The following is a 26,259-nucleotide window of genomic DNA, read 5'->3' as shown; positions in this document are numbered from 1 at the left end:
TGTAACAAAAACGGAAAATTTAAAAAAAAAAAAAAAAGCATTGTCACAAAGCTTTATGACTTTCTTTACCGATCTGAGAGTCTTATCAAAACCTGTTATGGAAATTCTTTGTCTGTATATTGCAAAAGTTTGCAGATGAAGCTTGATGATATAGGTTTTAAAGATTTGGAAATGGAGTTAAAACAATTTTTCATAGTTATAAAGTAGGAAAAAAATACTCTCCTAAGTTAAGAATCATTCTTACTTTACCAGTTACTGTTGCAAGTGCAGAACGTAGCTTCAGCAAGTTAAAACTAATTGAAACTTTTCATGGGTTAGTAGAAATAATCTTGCTTCATTAAACATAAATACATGTAGCTATAGTTCTTTGTATCTTCAAATAGGTCAACAATGGTCGATGAACGTTTGTCTTCCTTAGCAATCCTGTCGATTGATAACGAGGTTGCAAGTAAATTAAACACGTCGCAAATCCTTTTTTGATGGTTTACGACGTACTTATATTGTAATTGTGTAATACATTTACAGTAGTTAAAGAAACTCTTCACTAGTAAACTCTATATCAATTTAACAATTATAAAATATATTTAATTGAATTTGATTGTTTTTAGTCTTACGTAAAAATATATCAGGTACCTAGAGGTTTCGGGGTAATCTGCAAATTTTATCCACTTTTTTAGAAAAAAAAAAGAAATTGGGGCCATAATCGCTAGTTTTGGTGGGAGGGGCCTAGACCCACTCGCCACGGTACTGTATGTATATATATATATATATATATATATATATATATATATATATATATATATATATATATATATATATATACATACAGTGCCGTGGCAAGTGGGTCATATCTACCTATCAGCTAACATTTACACAGAGTTTATTTAGCTACTTGGCAATTTTGCAAATAACTGTTGTTTATTGTTATTATTTTTCTATTTGATATCCTTTGAAACTGCTTTAAAAGAGCACTTGACAGGTTTAAATAACGTTTTTTGTATTCGTAAATTTCTCCCTACCGTTGAAGTATTATAGGAACTGAAGAAATTTACGAATACAAAACTGCACTGTTTTTCAAAGTGGCCTTACAATATTCAATCATCTTCAATTCAACACTAAACGTTTCGCACGCAGATCAACTCATTTTTGTTGTTCGATAAGTAATGATGAAATCAGTGGAACGTTTTTTTGTCATTCAATCCAATGAAAGGTCACGGGCAGCTGGTATGCTTAATCGCGTCTAGAAGGCATAGGAGATGCACAGCATTAACATTATTGATTGATGTAGGAAGTTGTATGACAATGCCTCCATTATGTCTATTTTTTACACTGGTTTGCAAGCCCATATCATGGAGCTAAATCAACTAGCTGAAAATGTTAGGGTCGAAAGAAAAATGCTTCGGGTATTCTTTGAGTTTGATTGGTTTTGCAGCAGCTAAATCTTGTGTGATGGCTGCATTTTCACACATATAAACACACACACAAACAGATTTAAAAATATTCAAACATTACAATACAATATATATACTTTTAAACCTATATAACTTTTTTATTTTTAAGAAAAAGATATACATTTTTAAGATCTATTGCAAAAGTAACTAATTTTTTATGCAATTTAAGTTCTATTTTTAATTTGAAAATAATAATTTTTTTCACAGACTTTCTTTTTTAAACAAGGTTTTTTATGGACTCTGCTGTTTTTTCCCCGGTAAAATGTGTTTTATTATTTTTTTTGTTTTTAGATATATTAAAAAGCTAAAACATCAATTATTTTATATTAGCTTATAAATAAAATTAGGCTGAAGCTATTTTTACCAAACATCCTCCTCACTGTGACCTAATATTGACAATGTAATAGTCTTTGGGATCAAACTAAAAATATTTTTTAGTGTTGACAAAGTTCAATTTGTTATTCATTCTAAGGTTAAAAAAATACCTATATAACTTTACCTATACAGACAGTGTTAGATTAAGGGGTGCTAGGGGGCTAAAGCCTTGGGCCCCGCAAATTTAGAGGCCCCATATATATTATAGAGGGCCTTTTTTTTTTGAAGTCACTTATAGGCACTGGAACATTAAAAAGGCCTCTAATATATATATATATATATATATATATATATATATATATATATATATATATATATATATATATATATATATATATATATATATATATATATATGTATATATACCCTTGGGTTCCGAAAAGTCTTAATCCGTCACAGTATACAGGTGACAAAAAGCTGTAAGCAAAAACAATTATTTAATGCAAAGTTTCTTACCTGACAATAAAGGGGCTTTAAAATTTAATGAATTACAAACAATAGAGAATTTTTTATAAATTTTATTCTCATATCTTGACTAATAGTCACAAGATATATTCAATATCTTGTGATTATTATTATATAAATTGTTGTAAATTAAGTTTGAAATAAGAAACATATTACAAGATTATAAATCTTTCAAGAAACAATAAGAAAAAACAAATTGAAAACAAACTTTAAATCAAATAAGAAGTCTATTTATTCTTCATCTTCAGAATCAATATTTTCATGGAATGTCTCAACAACTGCCTCCTTGTATGACAAAGAATCATAAAACTGAGTATTGGATGAAAATCTTTTTAATACTTGTTGGTCTCTGTACTTCCCCTCAGAGATGCTAAGTTTTGCATTATATAAAATAGGGATCTCACTATTGATAGTGTACTTCCTATTATTTTTTAAATTTGTTTTTAACAATAATCCATTCCATGAATCACGATGAAATATAATGCCACCGGAGTCTCCTCTGAAACACATTTCACGAAGTGGACGAGTTGGAATTGGACATTTATTCTTATAAATTGGTCTCATAAAATCAGTTACACTTTTAACCATTTCTTGCATTAATTCTATAACATGAAATGGAGTCGGTCTTTTACAAGCATTTTTGAATGTTTCAATCCAATCTGATGGCATACTAGCGGGTGTTTTGCAATTAATTAACCCCATTTCTTTATCACATTCCATATAAGAATGGCCACGTTCAGGAAATGTAACTTTAATAAAGTCAAACCTTTTTTTTTCATGAATAAGAAAATCCATAAAATGAATTAATGTATAATTTTTGTTTTAGCCAGCGCATGAATCACAAAATAGCTCTACAGATCGAATGTCTTTGTCTAAATGTTTTAAAAAAAAATCATATAACATGGAAGTTACCTCGTCAGCCCCTTTTTAAGCTATAGTTTCATCATAACAATACAAATAAACCTCATTGCTTGAAAGCACATGAATTTAAATGAATTAAACGAAATTAAACATGACTTAAACGAAAAAAATGCTAATTTTCGTTTGTAGTAAAAGTTGTTGGTTGATTGATTTGGTAGGTTAAGATTTTTTTGGAAATCAAAAGCAATTGCTTCAAATTTGTTCTCCCTTTGTGCTTTAAACCGAGCATTTCTTTTCCTAACATAAAATGTTTCTGCATCCTTGTGGTGCTGTTCTTTCTGTAGTTCTAGCTCATGCAGTTGTTGTCCAAGCTTTGTACATTCTGAATTAAAAGATAGTTCAATTTTTATTGCATCAATTTTAATTTTAAACTCATCACATTTAAAACACGTGTCAGTCCTTAAGTACCCAAATGAAATGTTAAAACTAGTGTTAAATATGTTGCGATAAGATTCATATGACAATTTATCATTCGCATATTTGATTTTAAACAGGTCGTACATCTTGGTAATATTTAATTCTTGAGGAAGATATAGTTGTCTAGTTTTTTTTTTAAAAATAGTGGGACTCTTGACCTCTGAAAGAAGAAATGTGATCACATATTTTATTTTTTAGTTCAGGAGTAAAAGTATTATACTGATTCTTGTGTTGACCTCTACTATCCTGGGGAGAGTGACCTGTAATGAGAAAAAACATAACTTTTATATATATGAAAACTTCCAATAAAAAAATTATTTTATATTCAAAGAAAATATAAAATTTACCTGTAGTCAAAAGGCTTCTTTTAATGGTCTCCAGTCTTCCCTTCTTTATACCAAAAATTGAAATAAATGCAGAAAAGCAAACATGAACAAACGAACTCTTACTCGTAAGTATTTCGAGATTTGTAATAAAAATTTTATATTTGTAACTGCTATTGTAACCTTTTGAATTAATGTTTCGTGGTCTTCTTCTTAAAACGTTATTTAAAATTATTAAGCTAGCAAGATACGAATCTTGAGCATCCTTGCTTGATAGAGAGTTAAAATATCTCAATAAAACTTTTCTATCTTCTTCTTTAACAATTTCGAAGCATTTTAATCTTTTACAATTACATTCAAGTCCTGTTTTATGCGATGCAAGTCTTTTTTTTTTTTATACTTTCACGCAATCTTTCCTTACTTTTTCTTTTCTTGGATTTCTTTTGCACTAATGGTATTCCAAGTGTCGCCATTTTTATTATTTTATTTACATTAACCAAATCACCAGCGATATTTTTAAAAAACAAAGACTTAAAATATTATGAATGAGTCTTGATAATTCAAAAAATAAATACGGTAAACTTGGTTTATGTCTAGTAAGTTGCGAATATTATTTGAGTTCATAAAAACATGCCTTTTCGGGGAGATATGTCTTGTATAATAAAAGAAAAGGATTTAGTTCAATCAAACTTTAAAAGTACATTCAATCGTTTATTTGATTTGAATTCAAATAAAAAGTATAGTAATATTGTTTATAAAGTTGGAAAGTGTAAAATGTCAAAATTTTCAAAATGTGACCCTGCCGTTTCTTCCCGTGGAGTCTTCATATATATATATATATATATATATATATATATATATATATATATATATATATATATATATATATATATATATATATATATATATATATATATATATATATATATATATATATATATATATATATATATATATATATATATATATATATATATATATATATATATATATATATATATATATATATATATATATATATATATATATATATATATATATATATATATACTTAAATTTTAGAAAAAACAACTTTTAATGGAACTTAAAGTTTCATGCCTATCGGCAATCATCAGCCATGAAGTACAAAATCAAAAATATAAAAAACCGTTTAAAAATTACAAACTACGGTAGAATGAGTTCTGACGTTATAGTACAAGAAGACGTAATGGAAAACTAATCTCCGCTATCAAATAATGAAAGGAGGAATTTATTTTTGTGTCTGCATTTAGAGACTAATTCGCCTCTTTTGTTTATTAGATTGTTTCCATTGTAAAATAATATTTTGAACTTCTCATTTAAACAAAGCTTACAAATTTTTGACGCAGGATTGTATGATTTACAGCGTTTAATAATACTCCATTTGATTGAAGTTGTGAAATTGTTTTCTTTTAATCCCCATACTTCCTTAGACAACTCAGTGTCGTTTTTGTATTTTTTTATGTTAAAAGATTTTTGATGGTTCGCATAACGTAGCTTAAATGAGGCTTCGCTTATCCCAATGTACACTTTATCATTGTTATGAGGTTTATTTGAGCTTACGGTGGCTTGGTAAACAATGTTGTTAGACAAGCAATCGTTGTTCAGTGGACAAAGAGATTTTTTAATGCAGTTGCAGGCTTTTTCTGATAATTTTACATCACCACATAAAATATTTTTGCCGTGCGAGTTAATGATAGACTTGACGTTTGGCATACAGGAGTAGCCTATCCCAACCGTGTCTCTGTTAAATATTTCGTGCACTCCGCGGTTTTTAGGAAAATGCTTGTCAACCAGGGTCAAAAAGCGTTGACCAATTTTGGCCGTAACATTTTTACTAAATGGAGGATTGTACCAGATAATGTTTCGTTTGTGGTTATTTTTTGGAACTTTTTTTGTGCTTGATTTATATGTCAACTTATAAGTGTATCCCGATTGCTTTAATGCGTCTTCACAAAGGTTTATTAAAAATAACTTCACTTGATGAGTTGGCAGACAATCTTAGCTCGATATTTTTTGGAAGATTATTTATTATGCTAGGTCGATGGTTAGAATCAGCATGCAGATAATTTAGGTTATTTTCAGGCTTGCAGTATGGTTGAAAAGAATTTTGAGTAAGATTAAAAGTTAAATCAAGGTAGTTAACAATTTTAAGATTGCAATTGATAGAGATGTTGAGATTGTTACGTTTGAAAACTTGAACAACATGCTTTTTTATTTTTTCCATTTGATGGCCATTTTTGTTCTTAAAAACAGCTAACCCGTCATCTCGATGTAAACCAAAATCATTTTTGTTGTAAAACTGCAAAAGTTGATCTAAAAGAAAAATCCCAACTAGTTCCCAAACTTCTTATATATATATATATATATATATATATATATATATATATATATATATATATATATATATATATATATATATATATATATATATATATATATATATATATATATATATATATATATATATATAAACACTAAACTCTTGATCGTTGTAGAGTGCTCAATATTTAAGAAAATATATATTTTTTCAAAAACAAACAAATTTTTTCAAAAGCTGTTTAAACACTGTTTATACTTTAAATTTTATGAAACAAAAAATATTTATACATAATATGATGTAAATAATTCCACTAAATTAATTAGGTTTAACCTATTTAGATGCAAGCTTTGGGTTCATAATTGTCGTTGTCAAGATCTCGATACAAAATCATGTGAAGAACTTAATCTCAACTATATTATTTGTAGTGAACATCTTAATTCTTCCCAATACTGAGTTGTCTAAGGAAGTATGGGGATTAAAAGAAAACAATTTCACAACTTCAATCAAATGGAGTATTATTAAACGCTGTAAATCATACAATCCTGCGTCAAAAATTTGTAAGCTTTGTTTAAATGAGAAGTTCGAAATATTATTTTACAAAGGAAACAATCTGCTAAACAAAAGAGGCGAATTAGTCTCTAAATGCAGACACAAAAATAAATTCCTCCTTTCATTATTTGATGGCGGAGATTAGTTTTCCATTACGTCTTCTTGTACTATAACGTCAGAACTCATTCTACCGTAGTTTGTAATTTTTAAACGGTTTTTAATATTTTTGATTTTGTACTTCATGGCTGATGATTGCCGATAGGCATGAAACTTTAAGTTCCATTAAAAGTTGTTTTTTTCTAAAATTTAAGTATAAAATGCTCTGTTTTTGAAAAAATATATATTTTCTTGAATATTGAGCACTCTACAACGATCAAGAGTTTAGTGTTTTTAACACTAAATCATACAACAACAATATATATATATATATATATATATATATATATATATATATATATATATATATATATATATATATATATATATATATATATATATATATATATATATATATATATATATATATATATATATATATATATATAATTTAAGCGACATCTTTAATAGTATGTGTAATAATATTATAAGCATTAAAACATCATATACGGTATCATACTATTTATTTATTTTTTAAGTAATATTTCAGCTCATATAGTGAGAGCCATTATCAAACTGGTTAGCGATCTTTAGTACGCTTCAAAAGGAGGTCTCGCAAATTTTGAAAATTGCAGACTCCGGAATGCTTTTTCGCAAATATTCGCAACCTACTTTTGAAGCATAATAAAATGTTGTTTACTGAATGTCTCTTTTATTATCGTATATTTTGGAGTATGGTAATTCAATTAACTTTAATATTTAATTAAATTATCTTATAATGAAAAGTTTTAGTTTTATTGTGAGTATACTAATAGTTTTTTTGTTTTTATAAAGAACTTTGTACAAAGAAATTATTAGTTTTTTTATAAAAAAGTTGCTGTATACATATGTGGTGTATATCATAAAGTAAATAATATAACCAATTATATTATATAAAGACATCATAGCATTACAAAATTTAGCAGTACGGTTTAGATAAGTATAGATAATTATTAGAGATTAGAGAATTTATATAAAAGAACAAAGACTTTATCCTTTTGCATAACACTGCAAACTCTAATAACTTTAACAACCTCTAATAATCTCTCTACTAACTACCTATACAATATAAGTTTTTTTCTTTTTATTAGGTATACTATTCTAAGTAACTTATCCTCTAATACTACTGTGCTCAAAAACAGTTTTAGAATAATTTAAGGCTCAACAATATGCTTATCTATACTTATATTAAGTATAGATAAGCTATACTTATATTAAGTACAGATAAGTCTTTTTTTTCAATACAAAATCTGAGCTTCTTTTTTGTTATTAGAAAAATATTTATATATCTAAAAAAACGTTTATTGTGCTTATAAACACGAATCCAAAGACTGTCCAAATGGAAACTTTAAAAAACTGCATTCATTGCTGCAGAAGAATTAAATTTATTAATAAATCTTATTATAGCTATTAAATCACTATTAATAGTAGTATTACAATTATTATAATTAAACCATTATTATTAATACAACTGTAATTATTATTATAACTACTGTTATGAATAATATCATTACTTTATTATTATTAGTATAATTATTGTTGTTTTTATTTTTATTATAATTATTTTACAATAATTGTTTTACACAATTGTAGGTCTTTATGCATCATCAGTCTGAAACTGTTTGTAAATGTTCCTCACTATTGTTTATATATTATTAAAAATGAAAATATGTTGATTGATTAATTGAGCTGAGTGAAAAAGTTCAATATGTTAATGTGGTAATGGATGAATCGTAAAATTATAATTGTAGAAGATATACAGCAAAGAAAAGCTAAATATAATGTTTTCTATGTAAAATAGCTAGAAATACTCCTAAATTAACTAAAATACTAGTTACACTTGAAGATCTGTATTAGTTAGAACCCATAACTCAGAATTAAGTTAACTCCACTGATCACAAAATTGTTGAAAAAAATTAACCTCTGGATTAAAAGATGATCCAAAACAAGTTTGGTATACATGGGATGAAATCACTCTATGAGCATGGTGTGGACATAGTGTGGACACAATCTATCATCAAAAAAACTTTTTCTGGTCTGGTTTAGTAGCGTTTACTACTGTGATCAAAAAGTAAGGTGAATTTTTAATTTAAACTTCCCGCCTTATTCGAATCGTCCAATCTTTTTTATTTTTAAGTTGGTAGGAATGTCATTAACATTTGCGCCAAATTACATGTCAAACTCATAATTATTTTTTTTTGTTTAAGCATTTTTTCTGAAGTACCAAAAGTGCATTCGGCGATTTTCACGATGTCTAATTTTGTTGAGCAAAGAAGTGCTATTAAATTTTGTTTGCGGAATGATATTTCTGCTGCTGAGACGTATCGAATGTTGCAAAAGGCCTTCGGTGAAGAGACTATGTCTCAAAAAAATGTTTACAAGTGGTACAAAGACATCAAAGAAGGCCGAGAACGTGTTGATGACTTGGAACGCTCCGGACGACCATCGACTTCGATTGATGATCGCCACATCAACAAAATCAAAGAATTGGTGCTTGAAAATTGTCGGTTAACCATTCGAGACCTTGTTGACATGGTTGGAATATCATTTGGGTTGGTGCAAGCGATTTTGAAGGATCATTTGGGCCTCAGAAGACTCAAATCACGTTTGGTGCCGAAATTTCTCAATTTCTTTGAAAAAGAGCGTCGCGTTAAAACGTGTGAAGCAATGCTTTCTGACTATCAAGACGTCTACAAACAAATTATTACTGGCGATGAGACTTGGGTCTACGCATACGACCCTGAAACAACCGACCAATCGAGTGAATACCGTGAAAAAGGCGAGCCGAGACCGAAGCAACCACGTCAAAGTCGCTCAAAAATCAAGGTCATGTTGACTGTTTTATTTGATTATTGTGGTGTCGTGCACTACGAATTCCTTCCAACTGGCCAAACTTTCAACAAGGAATATTATTTAAGCGTTATGCGACGTTTGCGTGAAGCTATTCGCAAAAAGAGACCGGAATTATGGGCCAATAACTCTTGGATTTTGCACCACAATAATGCGCCTTCGCACACAGCACTGGTTCTTCGTGAGTTTTTCGCCAAAAACTCTACCCATGTTGCTCCACAACCACCGTATTCGCCCAACTTTGCACCGTGTGACTTCTGGCTGTTCCCAAAGCTCAAAAGACCACTCCGGGGAAATCGTTTTGAGTCCATTGAAGAGATCCAACGTGAATCGGCATGCACATTGAAGGCTATCCCTACCGAGGACTTTTCGGCATGCTTCGAAGACTGGAAAAAACGTTGGCAAAAGTGCATTAGGGCCGGGGGGGATTATTTTGAGAGGGACGATACAGATTTGGAAGAATAAATAAAGATTTTTCATTTTATAAAAAAATTCACCTTACTTTTTGATCACAGTAGTAATTTAAAACTACAGTTTATGGAAGAAACTTTTTGACTATTTATATATATATATATATATATATATATATATATATATATATATATATATATATATATATGTATATATATATATATGTATATACATATATCTATATACATATATTTATATATATATATATATATATATATATATATATATATATATATATATATATATATATATATATATATATATATAATGTATAAATACAAATGAGTATATATATATAATTATATATATATATATATATATCTATATATATATACATATATATATATACTGTAAACTCCAGGTTATTCAAACCTCCAAGGGGAACAAGAATTTACTTAGAATAACCGAAAGTTCGAATAACTGAAAATCTTCTTTAAAATGACCAATTTCAAGTTACTATTAAATTTTAACAGCAGTAGTATTCCTGACATAGTTGACAGTGTTAAAATCACTGTTGCAACAAGGTAGAAATCAGCCTGAAGGTAGACAATGTTTTCTGTTAATTTGTCAATTTCAATTTTTTAGGTTGATTGATTCCATTGGTATATATATATATATATATATATATATATATATATATATATATATATATATATATATATATATATATATATATATATATATATATATATATAATATATATATATATATGCATATATATGTATATATCTTCTCGTTCTAGAGCTGATTTGCTAACAATAATAACTGATCGATTTTTTCATGCATTAGATAGATCTGGAGAGGTTTAGGCTATCACTATTGACATTTCTAAAACTTTTGATAAAGTTTGACATACTGGTCTTCTCAATAGGCTTTCTTCTTATGGTGAATCAGGTAACATCTTTAAGATTTTTGAATTCTTCCTTTCCAATCATAGTATAAAAGTTGCCTTTGATGGAAAGCATTCTTCTTCATATCCTGTAACTTCAGGGATTCCTAAAGGTTCTATCCTTGGCCCTATACTCTTTTTAATTTACATTAACAATCTTCCAGATATTCTCATATCTAAGGTGGCATTGTTCGCTGATTATACTACCATTTATTCTTGTCTTGATAAGAAGCCAATACTCTCTGATTGCTTGGAGGGGAATTTGAGTTTGAAAAGGATTTCACTTCTGCTACAGCATGGGGCTCACAGTGGTTGGTGAACTATAACTCTAATAAAACCCAATTTTTCAGCCAATCGTTATCGCAATAATCTAGATTTTCCTATATTTGATTTAGATTTTCCTATATTTATAATGGTAATGTACTTGATGAGTCATCTACCCTTCATCTTCTAAGATTAACTCTTACATCCGATATTTCTCAGAAACTATATATCTAATCCATTGCAAAATTAGCATCTGCTAAGGTTACATCTCTTTATTGTGCTCGACACTTTCTTTCTCCGGATTCTATTCTTTATCTCTGTAAATCTCAAATCCGCCTTTGTATGGAATTCTGTTGCCATATCTGGGACAGATCAATGATGCCCTTTCTCTTTCAAACAAGGTGCAAAAACGCATAGTAAACATAGTTGAACCTGCTGTTGCAGCCAACCTCCAACCATTATAACATTGTTATAATGTTGCTTCTCTTTTTCTTTTTTACAAATTCTATAATGGGCACTGCTCTAATAAGCTAGCGCCTCTTGTGTCATCTACAAAAATTCATTCTTGTGTTACTCGTCATTCAGTTAAGTCTCATCCTTTTACTGTGGCTATTCCTAAGTGCTCCAAAATTTCTTATTTGTCTAGTTTTTTCCCTCGAACATCAGTTCTTTGGAATTTGTGTCCTTCATCTTGCTTTCCTGATACATATAATTTGCAATCTTTCAAGTCGTCTGTCAATCGTTATCTTGCTCTATAAATTACATTTTTTCTCTTCCAGTAATTTCCAACTCTAATAGTTGCTTGCAACCTTGTTGGAAGTGAAGATGTTGAAAAAAAAAATTTTTTTAATAAAAAAAATCATTTGTCTTGTAAATGTAAATGATTATTGAATAATGATTAATCATTTGTTTTGTTAAATCTTCGTGAGTAGCGTTCACAGATAGGGGACCAAAAGGATATGATGTCCCAGATAAAATTAAATGTTCTAAAGGAATTAATAAAATTTAAAATAGTGTTATTAACAATTAGTCTTGAAAAAAATAGTTTTTTAAAAAGTAACATTAGTATTTTTTTATAAAGCATATTTATTTAAGTATATTTTTAATAAAGTTTTTTTATAATTTAAAATGTTAGCCATTTCTTCTTCTTGTTGCAGTTTGATTTTTATAAGCATATTTAATTATCATTATTGCAATCCTAGGACAAGTTGCAGCCATTAACAAAATCAAAATCAACTGTGAGTTGCAACCATTAGTTAATTTGTTTGTATTTTAGCCTTTTATACTCACTTAATTTAGCCATTACTAATTTAAAACGTTTTTTTTTTGTTTGTTTGATGTAAATGAGTAGGTTCTTTTACATTTTTTTGGAAGAAATTTATTAATGAAAATATAATATAAAACGTAAATTCAGGTGTATTTTCATTACGTATTTTCAGGTGCAACTGGTGGAATCAAATTTTTTCAAAAATTAAAAAAAAAAATCCGTTCAAAAGCGATGTAGTTGTTGGATATAAATCTAATGTGATTTTTGATAGAAATCTAAGATTTAGGTATGAAATTTTAATTAGTCTTATATGTGAATTTTGTGTTTGAAGATATGCATCTAAAATATAGAATATGAATCTAGAATGAATATGTTTAAATCTTTCAAAAGTGTCTTCTCATGCAATCATTCTCAAATTTTCTTATAATTAATAAATCTACATTTATTTTTGTTTATACAGGTACAGATGAGTGTCCCTTAAAAGTCACTTTTCTGTAAAAGAACGTGTAGGCAGGTATATACTTGCCCGAATGGACCACAACCTTCCTCATCAAATTTTTTTGTCTTAACATTTGTTACATCAAATTGGATGCTTAGGCCATTACAATTCGTAATTCAGTTTACTTTTATAATGAGAGTTTTAGTTAAAATATTTTTATGCATTTAATTTAACGACAAAAGCGAAAAAATAGCTATCCAAGCGAAAAAAATTCCCTAACAAGGCTTAAAAATGAAAGGACTGTTTGATGCATATGAAATTTTTATTTTACAATTTATGTAAAAGACTGATAAAATATAGTTGTTATTTTTTGCTTATTTATTCGTGTTTTTATTCTTTTGATATTTTGTCGCATTGATATTATATTAATAGGACTATCGAAATTCAACCCACAGATTTCAGAAATATAGCTAACATCCATTAACTCTGTATTTGCTCGGCGCATGCTTTTATTAAATTTCAGTTTAAAATTGATTTGATAGAAGTCTAATGCGCTGCATTTTGATTAATACTGCCATTATACAACTATCTATTGCCAGTTTTATTCTCGACTAAAATGTCGATATAATACTTAGTCTGTGTAAACCTTTTGTAATCAAGACCATAATTTTACCCGCAAAACAAACGAAGATGATATTTTGCTTCTTTGGCAAAATGCATAAACGCATAAAAGATAAGTTTGCAAAAGAAAGTATTTAAAAATATTTTGCTTTTGAACCAAACAAAAAAAAAAATCATGGTAAAGTGCATAAACTATTTACAGTTTAAAAATAGATTTAAATGAGTACTATAATTTTGAAGCTGTTGAACCACTAAGTCTCTGTGGCCCGCACAGAGACTTAGTGGTGTCTGATAAAATTTTTGGTTAGTACATCGTGAAATCTTACATAAATCAAATCTACCGTGTACTTTGCAATTGTTCTTGAAATCAAGTAATTATTATTATATTATTAACAAACGATTATAAAACGAAACAAAATGTATTAAATTATACATGGATTACTTGATTTGAAGGAACAATGGCTCTCTTGGACTCAAGAGTTCATCACTGTTGGTGGCGTAAACCTTTTTCAAATAATTTTAACAAGTAAGGGAACCAACTCAAAGCTCGTTTGTGTGTAGTGGGTGATTCCTAGCCGCAATCCTTGAACTGTTATTCCGTGGCCACGGTTTCTTTGAATAATAAAAAGCAAAGTTATGAAAGAAAATTTATTCTGGGATAAGTATTAGTCGGCTTTAAACCCACTTCAACTCAACCCCAAAAAATGCATCTTTTATTAGGTACTTATGAAGGGGTTGAACATAAAATGTTTCATTTGGAAACTCTAAGTAAGTGTTTATTTCTATAAACAATCTTTATAATTCATTCATCTCGGTTTTGCATTTATGTTATGTAAATTATGTTAGTATATTTTACAAATAGAGTGCTCAATGTTCTTAAAGAACAGAGCAATAATAAATTAGTAAAAAACACTTATCTAACTTTGTTCTTCAACTTTAAGTTTCACCATTGCTGGATCATCAGGAAGAGTTACTAAATCTCAAAAAATTCAATTAATAGAAAAAAATATTTCACAGGAAGTTATGAATTATTATAATTAGAAATAAAAATACATTTTTATAATTACTATATTTTTTTGGTAAACAGGAAGTTACAGAAAGTAATTACTAAATAAATTTCTTTAGTATGGGGATAATTTAATTTGGTCATTTGTTTTTATAATTTTTTAAGAGGTAAATTACTGCGCGATAATATTTCTAATAATTATGCAAAAGCACCAAAAAAATTGGAAAACGCCATTAATTTAGAAGCTCAAAACATTGCCAAAAAAATTAATTTAGATGCGAGAATTGAATCAGTTGCACCAGCGCAAGCGTTTGTTTCACTAATAGATCACAAACCAAATTTTCAAAATAAACTCCCTTGAAGGCTGCTAGTTCCTTCAAAAAGTGAACTAGGGCACGTTAGTAAAATAAAACTAGACAAAATTAATAACTCTATTCGGAAAAAATTAGGTTTACATCAGTGGAAAAATACCACTGATGTTATAGATTGGTTTTCTAAAATTAACAATAAAAATGAATGCACATTTATACAATTTGATATTAATGATTTTTACCCCTCAATTACACCAGAAATTTTAGATAAAACAATAGAATTTGGAAAATCCCATTTAGAAATTACTGAGGATACTACTCGTATAATAAGGCACTGCAGAAAAACTTTACTCTATTTTAATAAGGAAACGTGAAAGAAAAAAACCACGCACGAATGCTTTGATGTAACAATGGGAAGTTACGACGGAGCAGAAATTTGCGAATTTGTAGGTTTATATATTTTAAATACCCTAGCTAAAATAATCCAAATTAATCAATTAGGTCTTCATCGCGACGACGGTTTAATAATAATGCATAAAAAATCAGGGCCACAACTCGAAAAAATTAGAAAAGATATTATTAAAGTTTTTAAAAACATTGGCTTCCAAATTGAAATAAACATAAATTTAAAAATAGTGAATTTTCTTGATGTCACATTTAACCTCTTATAAAGTTCCTATAAACCCTACAAAAAGCCTAATGATAAATTACTGTATATTAATGTGAATTCGAACCAACCCCCTCAAATTCTAAAACAAATTCCAATTTCAATTAACAATAGGCTAAACCAAAACTCTTCTAATGAAAATATTTTTAACTCCTCTAAACGTGTTTATGAAGATGCCCTTAAAAAAAGTGGCTTTCGAAATTTCGAGCTAAAATTTGAAAAGAAACTACTTTTACATTTCTCATCTTACTCGTATCATAGATTTTATACTATGTAAAATTAATACAAAATTAGTATATATTAAACTTTGAAAAACTTTAACAGTAGGGCAAACAAAAACAAAATAATGGCAGAGGTAGAACTTAAAAAAGAGAATAATTTAATAAAAAAAGACAAACTTAATTTTTAAAATTTTTCCAGCCTTTCAACAAAAATATTTTCTTAACAAAAAATCCTGACCTAAATAAATAAAACAAAAGTTGAAACAAATAAAAATAATAACAATATTAAAAAAAACCTTAATACAAGAATAAATCTTACTAATCGATTGTTTATAGCACAGACAATCATTAGAAGTAACTACTAAATGCTCTTGTTTTTAAACATAGCATCGTGAAATCAAACGTCGGCTCTTGCTGATCGTCATTGAATATGCTAATCGGACAGGAAACTGACATTTTAGTATCAAGGAGCAATAGGGATCTCATGTAGCAAATAAATTTTATAAACCACCAGAAACATCCCTCAAAAAGTCTGCATCAATGTAATTATTTTGAAGAGCACTAACTTCCATTTAAATGCCATTAAACAGCTTTTAATGTTTTCACGCAACCATTTTTCAATATTAAACAATAAGAAAACGTGAAGGAGTAAAGCTGTTTAAAAAAAAAGTCAATTTTAAATAACCTTAAATTTTACCAAAAATTAAATGTTATATAACATTATCTATCATACCATTTTCCATATATCATAATTCTTACCATTTTTGTCGTTCTATAGTAACGACAAAAAATGGTAAGAATTATGATATATACGTATCAAAATTATGAGATTAAAAATAAGTCCTTTAACTTGGATATGCTTTGATGTGCCATATCATGCGCCTTAGTTGAAAAGTCTCCAATGCTCAAATAACATGTTTTTAAAATTTTATGTGGCTATGAAAATAACCGTTTTTAGAAGTGGTGTCATCACAACTTGTACTAGTAGTCGATCAAGCTCTTTAGTTTCTTTTCTAAATAAAATTTATCAAGTGTTGAAAAGTTAATAGCTGATATGTTGTGATTTTAATACTTAATTTGTTAAAAACTATTCCGAAATGCTTTCCTTGCAGTCCTAAAACAAAAGCAAACAAACTTAAAACATAAATTATATGTGTATTAATTTTTTTTAATGATGTGAAGGCAATTAGAGGTAATAAAAAATTATATATAAAGAAAAGGTAGTGGAAAAAATACCTAATAGGAATACCTAATTAACAAAACAAAAATATATAACTTGTCGTACAAATATCGCAAATTTAATTGTGCTAAACTTTTTTTATACAGCTATTAAAGTTTTTTTCTTACCTTATAATACATCCAAGCAATCTTGACAATTCCAAAGCTCGTCTTTTTTCTCAAATGCACTCTGAGGGATTCTTTGACATTCGCGGTGAAACCATTTTTTACAAGTGCAACATTAAGCCATTTGCCTAGAAAAAATAAAGATAACTTTTTTTAATTGCTTCACTTGTCTCAGTATATTTCTAACCATTGTTAATTTACAATGCACAAGCATGTCAACTTTTGAAAAACTTCTGCATACAAAACAGACAGTTTGTAATAAATAAACTTAAGTCCTTAAATATGATAATTAGATTATCTACCTGTTAATGATGTGTTCGTCTTCATGGGTCCAAAACATACGACATGAACAATATAAAAGAATGCGAAATGTTTTTGGTGCACATCTTCGATACAAAGAAGGATTGACAGTGAGCGGAAAAACATCTAAATGGTTGTTAAATACACATTTTAGGAGATGCTTTCTCATTTCACTTAGTTCAAACATCGTGGTAGTTGAAGGTATAATATTTTTTTCAAGAATCTGTCTCGCCCATGCTATGGCATATAGTCCACAATCAACACCATTAGTTTGTTGTTGAATAGGCAATACTTTTACAGAAACAAAGTTTTTCCTGCAGTGTAGAATAGAGCAAATTTGCCTTTTTGTCTCAACAGTAATAGTTCCATGAAAAAGACTGTCAAACATAAAAATCTCCCCTGTTTCACAACCATGTGTGCTGACACAAACCCAATGAAGATTTCCATCGTGAAGAACTTGAACAAATGGAACGAACTGATGGATATGAAAAGCATTGATTTTTCCTTTTATGGGATCTTGCAGTCCGACATCAATCTCCAGCTGAATCTTCATCACATGTTGGCAAAAGTGAATAACCTTGTCATTAAGCATTTCACAATGTTTAATTGCAAAGAGTTCATCACCTCCAATGAAGGAGGAACTAAGACTTTGAGTTTGCTTTCACCAGCTATAACTTCTTCAATTAACCGATTGTCAAATTGAACATCATTGGTAACCAAAAAACTTGTACAATTTTCATCAATTGAGTGATCTGTAATAATTTCAGAATAACAAGACTCCTTCTTATCAAGCTTTACACAGATTTCTGTGGCAGCTTTACTTTGTTCATATTTAGCACCAAATCGCTTGATCAATTTTCTTTTTCGTCTAACAGGTAGATTAAAAGGTTTTGGTGACTTTATTATGGTTTTGCTCCAAGTTTCTGGTTGAATGGTTGGATGTAAAAGAATACCTTTTTCAGATGGAAGACTTTCAACTAAGGTAGTTTTCACTTTAAGCAGCTCTTCAAATAAATTATCTAATGTATTTTGAGAGTTACATAGATATGTCAACTGTCTAATGTCATTCAACAGTTCTCTACATGCTTCTGGTGAATGTTGGCTATCTTTTAATACCTGACTATTACTTCTTGGGATTGTATGACATATTTTGGTTAACTCAGTATTTGTTTTTAATAGTGTTTCAGCAGAATCATTTTCAGCAGAATTACCCATTGATGTAGTAAACTCTGGAGAATTAACAGTAATAGATGGACCACTTTCTTCTGAAAACAAATCTAGAGCAAAATAGGGAGAATCTCTATAAGCTGCACCCAAATCAAACCAAGAAAGATTTTCTTTAAGGAAGATAGCAAAAAAGTGCTTGCATGGATATGCACTAGTAAACCAAGCTGGGCAAGAACAAGTTGGTAAATGTTCTGCATCACCAAGATAACACTGGTATATAAGCCTACTGTTAAACTGGAATGATGGAACATTGTATAGTCTGTTTGTCAAAGCAGTAACTCCTGATAAATCAACACCATACAATTTGTCAATTATTCTCATGCAATGATTAACCAAAGGTCTTGGACGATTTGTCAAATAATTTGGTATTTTCTCATGATCTTTTTATATGATGAACTTGCTCTTCTGTTTTCATCAACATAGCTAAAAACATTATTAACATTAGTTTTTTAAAATACACAAAATAAAAACTGTTACTATAACAAACTCACAACAATAGTCAATTACTATTATAGTTAGTGTTACTATAAGTACTTTTTTCAGCAATTATATACTCATTAACTAAATATTCTTAAAAGATTTTACAGATTTTAAAGCTCATTACTGAAGGACCAAGATAATAAAAATTTTAAGGAGAAAAGTGAATCACATTATATAAAGATTTACAAAAAATGTCAATTATTTAATACTTTATGGTAGGCTATATTTATTACTGTTATCTAATAATATTAATAATATTTATACTAATACTAATAATATTATTATCCTAGAAATACTATTAACTTAATCAGAATAACTATAAATATTATTATTACTATTATTATCAATAGCAGAATTAAAAGCAGAATTAAATTTTTTTTTCAGTAGACTAATCTGTCATACTTGTGTGGAAGGAACTCTTCAATGCAAACACTAAGCATAGTAGTAAGGGAAGATGTCTTTCTTCTTTCCAAAAATTTGTATTTAAAAGATTGATTTTGACGTTTAATTCCATTGTTGGTATTAATATTCAACAATAGTCTATCTTCTCGGTAGGCAAATAACCATCTCTAAGAATATTTAAAATAGGATATAACTTTGAAAAGTATTAAAAATAATAAAAATTTTAATTGATTTTTAAACATTTAATTAATAAAAAAATCTTGGGTCTTAATAATGACACAACAAGTTATTTAAATCTAACTTATTCTATTTAATAAGTTATTGCCAATTCTTATAAAGAAGATTAAAAAAAATTAAAATTAAGTTTTTTATTTCAAACATAGTTAAAACATTTAACCCTTCTTCCTCATCTTTAACTGTGTTGATAAACTCTTGTTTACAAATCAATGATTTGCAAACTGTTGCAAAATGAAAGTGGATAAATAGGTTTTAAAAATTAGGAAAAATAGGAAAATAATCATCAAATCAACTTCATGTTGCATGATTGCTAAACATGCAAACGCACAAAATTATACTGTCATAGATAAATATTATAAATAAGTTTTAGGCTACTCAAAGCATTAAAAGAAAACTCGGAAGTGAAAGAAAGAAAACTTTCCATAAAACTCAACACTTCACATACCTGTCCAAAAAAAGCTTGATCTAAAGCATTACAAAAACATATTTCATAACAAAAATGTATCTAAAAGAAGTTTAGATGGAGAAATTGAAGGAGTTTTGCACACAAAAAATTTGGTAGAAATACTACGTCTATAATTGAATACAAAGAAACATATTGCACATAAGTTTTCTCACAACTTCCAAGTCAACAATTTTACTTTAGGACAGGATAAGATACAGATGTTCAAAATATTTAACAAAATACCTAGACAGAATATATTATAATTATAATATATTATAATTAATCATACAAATCATCCCCATTTATTTCAATATCGTTTGAAAGCATTTTGAAAAATGTTTGAAATGTTGAAATCCAAAATTTTAGAAACTGGTTAAAAATAAAAAATCATTTACCAAGCTACTGTTAAAATTTATTTTATCGAAACCACGCTTTTCTAAAAATTTTTCGGCTGATATGGAAACGACCTTTACGTCATTTTTTATTTTACAAAATTTTCTGTAGTCTGCAATTTTCAAAATTTGCAAGACCTCCTTTTGGAGCATACTAAAGATCGCTAACCTATCAAACTAATAAAACCGTTAAAAAAAAAAAAAAAAAAAAAAAAAAAAGTTTAAAAATTAAAATAAACGTAACCAAATGATATCATTGCAGCGTCAGATATTCAACATTTTTTAATTTTACAAAAAATGGTTTCCAATGGTGAGTCATCGCCAAATTGCCATTGTCACGATTTAAAACGTTTTCTTTAGGTTTTGAACATTGTACACGTTGTATTTCAATGGCCTCCCAAATTTTTCTTGTGTAGTTGTTTGAAATAACAGAAAGCGCTTTAGGGTTCTCCCAGTTTGTTTTACCATTGCAATGTTGTGAATGTTCTACTATTCCAGATGTATCCCAGTTGGCTTTTGTAACATTATTTTTATGTTCTTGAATTCGTGTGGAAATCTTTTTTCTTGTTTCACCAATATAACATGCACCACATGTGCAATTAAGTTTTTACTGAAAATGGACATTCATATAAACAGTATTCAGATATTGCTAAAAGTTTTAATACTCCACAAATAAATCTAGTTCTCAAAAAATTGATACCAAAAATCTTGTTATTTTACCATGGGTCCCAAAATTAAGCCTTGTTCTAAGAAGAGAGTTTCGTAAAGTCGGTGTTAAAACAGTCTTCCGTTTTGGTAATCTCTTGATAAATATACTCTGCCGAAACGAGTCTAAACTGCCTCCGAACAGTCATCCAGGAGTGTACCAACTTAATTGCACATGTGGTGCATGTTATATTGGTGAAACAAGAAAAAAGATTTCCACACGAATTCATATATATATATATGTGTATATATATATATATATATATATATATATATATATATATATATATATATATATATATATATATACATATATATATATATATATATGTATATATATATATATATATATATATATATACATAGCACTATCTATTATCTAAAATTTACTAATATACATATAATACTCTTCAACTAAGTTTTCGATCGCAATCAAAATTATGGAAGACGCTATTGAATAATGAGTTAAAAAATAATTCTTCCCTTGACTAATTTCAGAACAAAGTCAAACAAAAACTATTGATGAAACTATAAATGAAAGTGAACTAAATTTTTTCTGAAATTTTAAAATAGGAGAAATCGCTTTTATTTTACAACATTTTGATCCTTTTTTTTTTTTTAATCATCTGAAATATATCGAATTGAAATAATATGTGTTATAAAATATGTGTTAAGAAATGTGTAAATAAATGAGTACGTATATATTTCTTTTATGTTCTTTTTATATTGTTATTCAATTTTTAAACTATCTTTTTGTGTTTTGTATTATAGACTAAAATAGTTTTATTAGTCCAAAAAATTGTTCTACATGAAAGTATATATTATAAACATTGTTCATAATGTTAGCTGCAAACTTTTTACAAATTTTTTTGTTCATGTTTTATCTGATTTTATATTTTTATTCGCAAAATAATAATTTCGAAATCTTAATAAATTAAAGATAAAAAAAAATATATATGTATATATAAAGTCCTCTTGTATTTGGCTTTTTCTATGTATATTTTGCATATATTACATTGTGATGTTCGACATAACGTTTCTGATTTTTTATTTTTACGCGGATTTTTCAGGGTTTGGCAATAGGGTGCAGTGATTTTTAATTCTTTTTTAAATTAATTTAGCTTGGATCTTACAAAATTTGTCCATTCTTATCAGAAATACTCTGAAAAATATCAATGTTCTAGGAAATTCATTTTCAAGGGGATTCATTTTGTTTTAATGCGTACGTGCGTAGAAAGAGGGGAGGGTCTAAAATCAGATGCGTAAAATGGGGGTGGAGAGTCATAAATCAGTTGTTTTACTGCGTACGTACTTTATAGATGCCCATAAGGCATGTACGCAGACACATTGTCTGCAAGCTATTAGCAGATGGTAATAAACTAATTGCCATAATCAAGAACTATAAGATCGAGAAATTTCTTTTTGGTAAAATAGCCTGAAATCTTTTCTAAAATACATATTGTAAATTATCTCTCTATATCACAAACAAAAAAACAAAAAATTATCTCTCTAAAAAAACATAAACAAAAAATATAAGAAAATTTTTCAACATTTTTGATCTAATGCTAGAAAATTTAGTACAAAGTTTGGAAAACAGATGTTCACATTAAAATGTCTTGATAGCAAAATGATAGAGGAAGAATAAAAAACCTAGGCTGTATTAAAGCATTTTGCTTCTACTTTTCAAGGAAACTAGAAGGTTGAAAACTATAAATTTATTGATAAGGCTGTCGACGGGTACCCAGGTACCTTCCTGTTGCTTACTGCCCGGGAAGCATATACCTAAACTCGTATGTATAGAAAATGTTTTGGATATCCGGAAAAACTAAAATTTGAAAAAATATCCGGAATTTCGGAAATATCCGGAAAAGGATAATCTAATTAAACTAAATTAAAAGAGGTAAGAGGGGGAGAAAAATGGTGTTTTTTTGTACTTGAAAAAATGGCACTCTGTAATTAGGTTTCATGATAGTCTTTATATATAACTTTTTCTAGCAAGTTTAAATTTTCTCATAAAAAAGCGAGCATGTAAAACTAAAGTTCAACTAGCAGTACAGCAATGCATGTAACGTGAACTACTTCAAAAGACCTCGGTCATATGAAGAAATGTTTTTCATAATTAAAAAAATAAGCTCTACAGGTGCAGATGCTCCTGGTAAACAATAAAGGTATTCAATAACTTTGACCAGATTAGGTACACCAATGTCTTTTTATTGAAAATGCTTGAATAATTGAATCCATTTGTCAACATAAGCGGTTTGGATTTTCAATGAAATCCATTCTTCATTTTTTGATGCAAAAAATGTTTTTGCACTTGACATCTCATCAAAAAGACATGTCAATATTAATTTTTTGTTGATCATCTGAACCATGAATATTGTTTATAGCTTCAGCAGATTGTTCAATATCCTCCCACTTTTGTACGTGATCAAGTCCAATCCATGCAAATATCTCAGCCCCTCCAAAAATATTTTCCCACAGTTCCATATAAAAGATGCATTGATTATAAAAGGAGTTTATCTCTATATATTTATAGTTATAAATGTATTAACAACCTGAGCACTAAATTTTCTAAGCAACTGTTTTTCTTTTTTTTTGTAGAAAAGTTTTTATATAATACATGCAAAATATTATATATACAATATATAATACATAATAATATAAAATAATATATTGTAAATAGAAAAATTTTATTTAATATATACGATTTTCTTTTGACTTGCAACGTTAGCGTGGCCGAGTGGATTTCGCTTCAGGCTACTAAACCAAGGTTCGGTTCTCGGTACAAGAGTTTTTTTTTTTTTTAGTTTGTGCACAAAGGTTGTTTTTTTTTGTTGATGCCCATTTTTGTGCACCAAATAAATAAAGTTCTGCACTTGGACCATATAAAATCAAAGCGCAAAGAGTGCACTGCACATAGACTGTTACAGCCGTAACAGGATGTAACTACTCCGTTAACAGAGTGTACACATCGACTAAGTAAGATTTAGGCGTAGTTGATTTTCTAATCAACATGTAGATACATTAACTGAAGGTTTGGTCAGAAACTCTTTTAATTAAAAAAGTCTTGATCTGAATTTAAAACCAAAAAAAAGAGGTTGCGTCTCAAAGTTAAAACCCCTCCCTTCCCTACCTAGCAAATTGTCACAAAATCGCCTACACCATCCCCCCACCCCACCCCTCCTACAGCGTGACGTACCTAGTTGACAACCTCAAAGCAGAAATCCTTCAAAAAGTAGTTTTCGTTGGTAAAGACCAGCAACAAGGTCTTGAGTATATTGAGCTTACTGCATAGGTGAAATTCAAACAATAGTAAAACCATGAGGTGTTTGGTGGTGGCGTCAGCATCTCTTAACCGAGGTCACAATATAAAAACGGTAAAAAGTATTCAAAAACAAAGGGAGGTCAGAAAAGATGTAAAAACGGGATTGAATAAAAGCTAAAATCCTTCTGAAAGCAGTTTTTGTTGATTAAGACCAGCAACAAGGTCTTGAGTTGTAAATTTCACCAGGCTCCTGGTTAATTTTTGATATTCCAGAACATAGTTTGAAAAAATGCTTACGGAAGAGACTACTCCCTCAGACTTTTTCCATACAATGAATTCCAAAACTATTAAAATGGTTTAAAGTTGCTAACAACTCATCAGAACTCACATCAAAATCATAAATCTAAAGACCATAGATTAAGAAATTCATATCTTAAAACAAGTAATATACTTCTAGTTCTTTTAAAAAAAATTGCAGAGTAGGATATATATATTTCTTAAAACAAGAAACGTACTTCTTGATTTAAGAAAAAAATCTCGTTATACAAATTCAATTTTGCTGTGCTAACAGAAAAAATTTATTCAAGATAATGTAGAGCATGTGATAAGCTTCAAAAGCTACTACAGAGGTTCATATAAAAAATCATTAAAAAAGAATAGTGGATTCAAGGAGCAACTCTGAACCTTAAAAGTACATTTAAAAATTATATTTTACGCATTTTCTTTGAGATGTCTTAAGCTGAAAATTTGTGTATATTTATTGTACATTTGCAGCGTTTAAACACTGAATTCTTAAGCAAACTTGCTTCAGAAAGAAGAGGTCTGTAGCAGTAACGGATTCAGCAATTTTTTAGTTTGATTGGAGGCTGGGAACAAGTTCTAAAATTTAATCCCCTCTGCCCCAACGCGAGGGCAACAAGTTGACGAATTAGATTTTTGCTCATCTCAACTAAATTTATATTCATCGATAAATTATAAGTGTTGTTTTACAAACTCGAAGCGTTTAAAAGTTGAGCATATGAAATTTGTGAAACCCTTAAATTTAAGGAATGAAGGGGGAAAAGTTTTAAATTTTTATGGCCATAATTTACGAACGCTGAGAGATAATACCGTGATAGTTAGGCCTGCAAATATCATGACCTACCGAGTTGTTTTACACAAAAAGAACATCTACTAAAAAACGGAACTAATTTTCAAATTAACCTACCGAGGCAAAAACTGTTTACAACCGATTATTGTCTTTTTATTTTCAACCGATTTATAACTTTTTTTTAATTAATCGCTGTATCAATTAAATGCAAAAATTACTTTTAGTTTAAAAATTAAGTTTATGCTTTACATAAATGTAGTTTACAAGATTTTAACATTACATAACATACACGATTTTAACATAACAAAACAAATTCACCAATAAAAAACCCATAGGATTTGAATAAGTTAAGCTAAAGAGTCATTATTACTATTATTACGCTCAAAAGT

General features: G+C 28.5%; 1 protein-coding gene and 1 long non-coding RNA gene across 3 annotated transcripts; one reads left to right on the top strand and one right to left on the bottom strand.

Moving 5' to 3' along the window:
- Positions 1-2,443: 2,443 nt before the first annotated feature.
- LOC136090730 (uncharacterized) lies at positions 2,444-4,450 on the bottom strand. Its single transcript, XM_065817603.1, has 2 exons — positions 3,977-4,450; positions 2,444-3,889 (listed from the first exon to the last, which is right to left on the bottom strand). Exon 2 carries the CDS (start codon positions 3,084-3,086, stop codon positions 2,523-2,525), a length of 564 nt encoding a protein of 187 aa, XP_065673675.1. The 5' UTR covers positions 3,087-3,889; positions 3,977-4,450; the 3' UTR covers positions 2,444-2,522.
- Positions 4,451-10,975: 6,525 nt separating this feature from the next.
- On the top strand, positions 10,976-13,534 carry LOC136090574 (uncharacterized). 2 transcript variants are annotated; one of them, XR_010643526.1, is made up of 3 exons: positions 11,018-12,689; positions 12,891-13,004; positions 13,179-13,534. It is a non-coding gene; the product is annotated as an uncharacterized LOC136090574 (long non-coding RNA). The 2 variants fall into 2 exon arrangements; XR_010643525.1 differs by having other exon boundaries at positions 10,976-13,004.
- Positions 13,535-26,259: the final 12,725 nt, after the last annotated feature.

Source organism: Hydra vulgaris, chromosome 14 (genome assembly GCF_038396675.1).
Source record: "Hydra vulgaris chromosome 14, alternate assembly HydraT2T_AEP".
NCBI classification, from domain to species: Eukaryota; Metazoa; Cnidaria; class Hydrozoa; order Anthoathecata; family Hydridae; genus Hydra; species Hydra vulgaris.
Note: the sequence above shows the minus strand (reverse complement) of the source record. Positions and strands in the feature narration are given on the sequence as shown.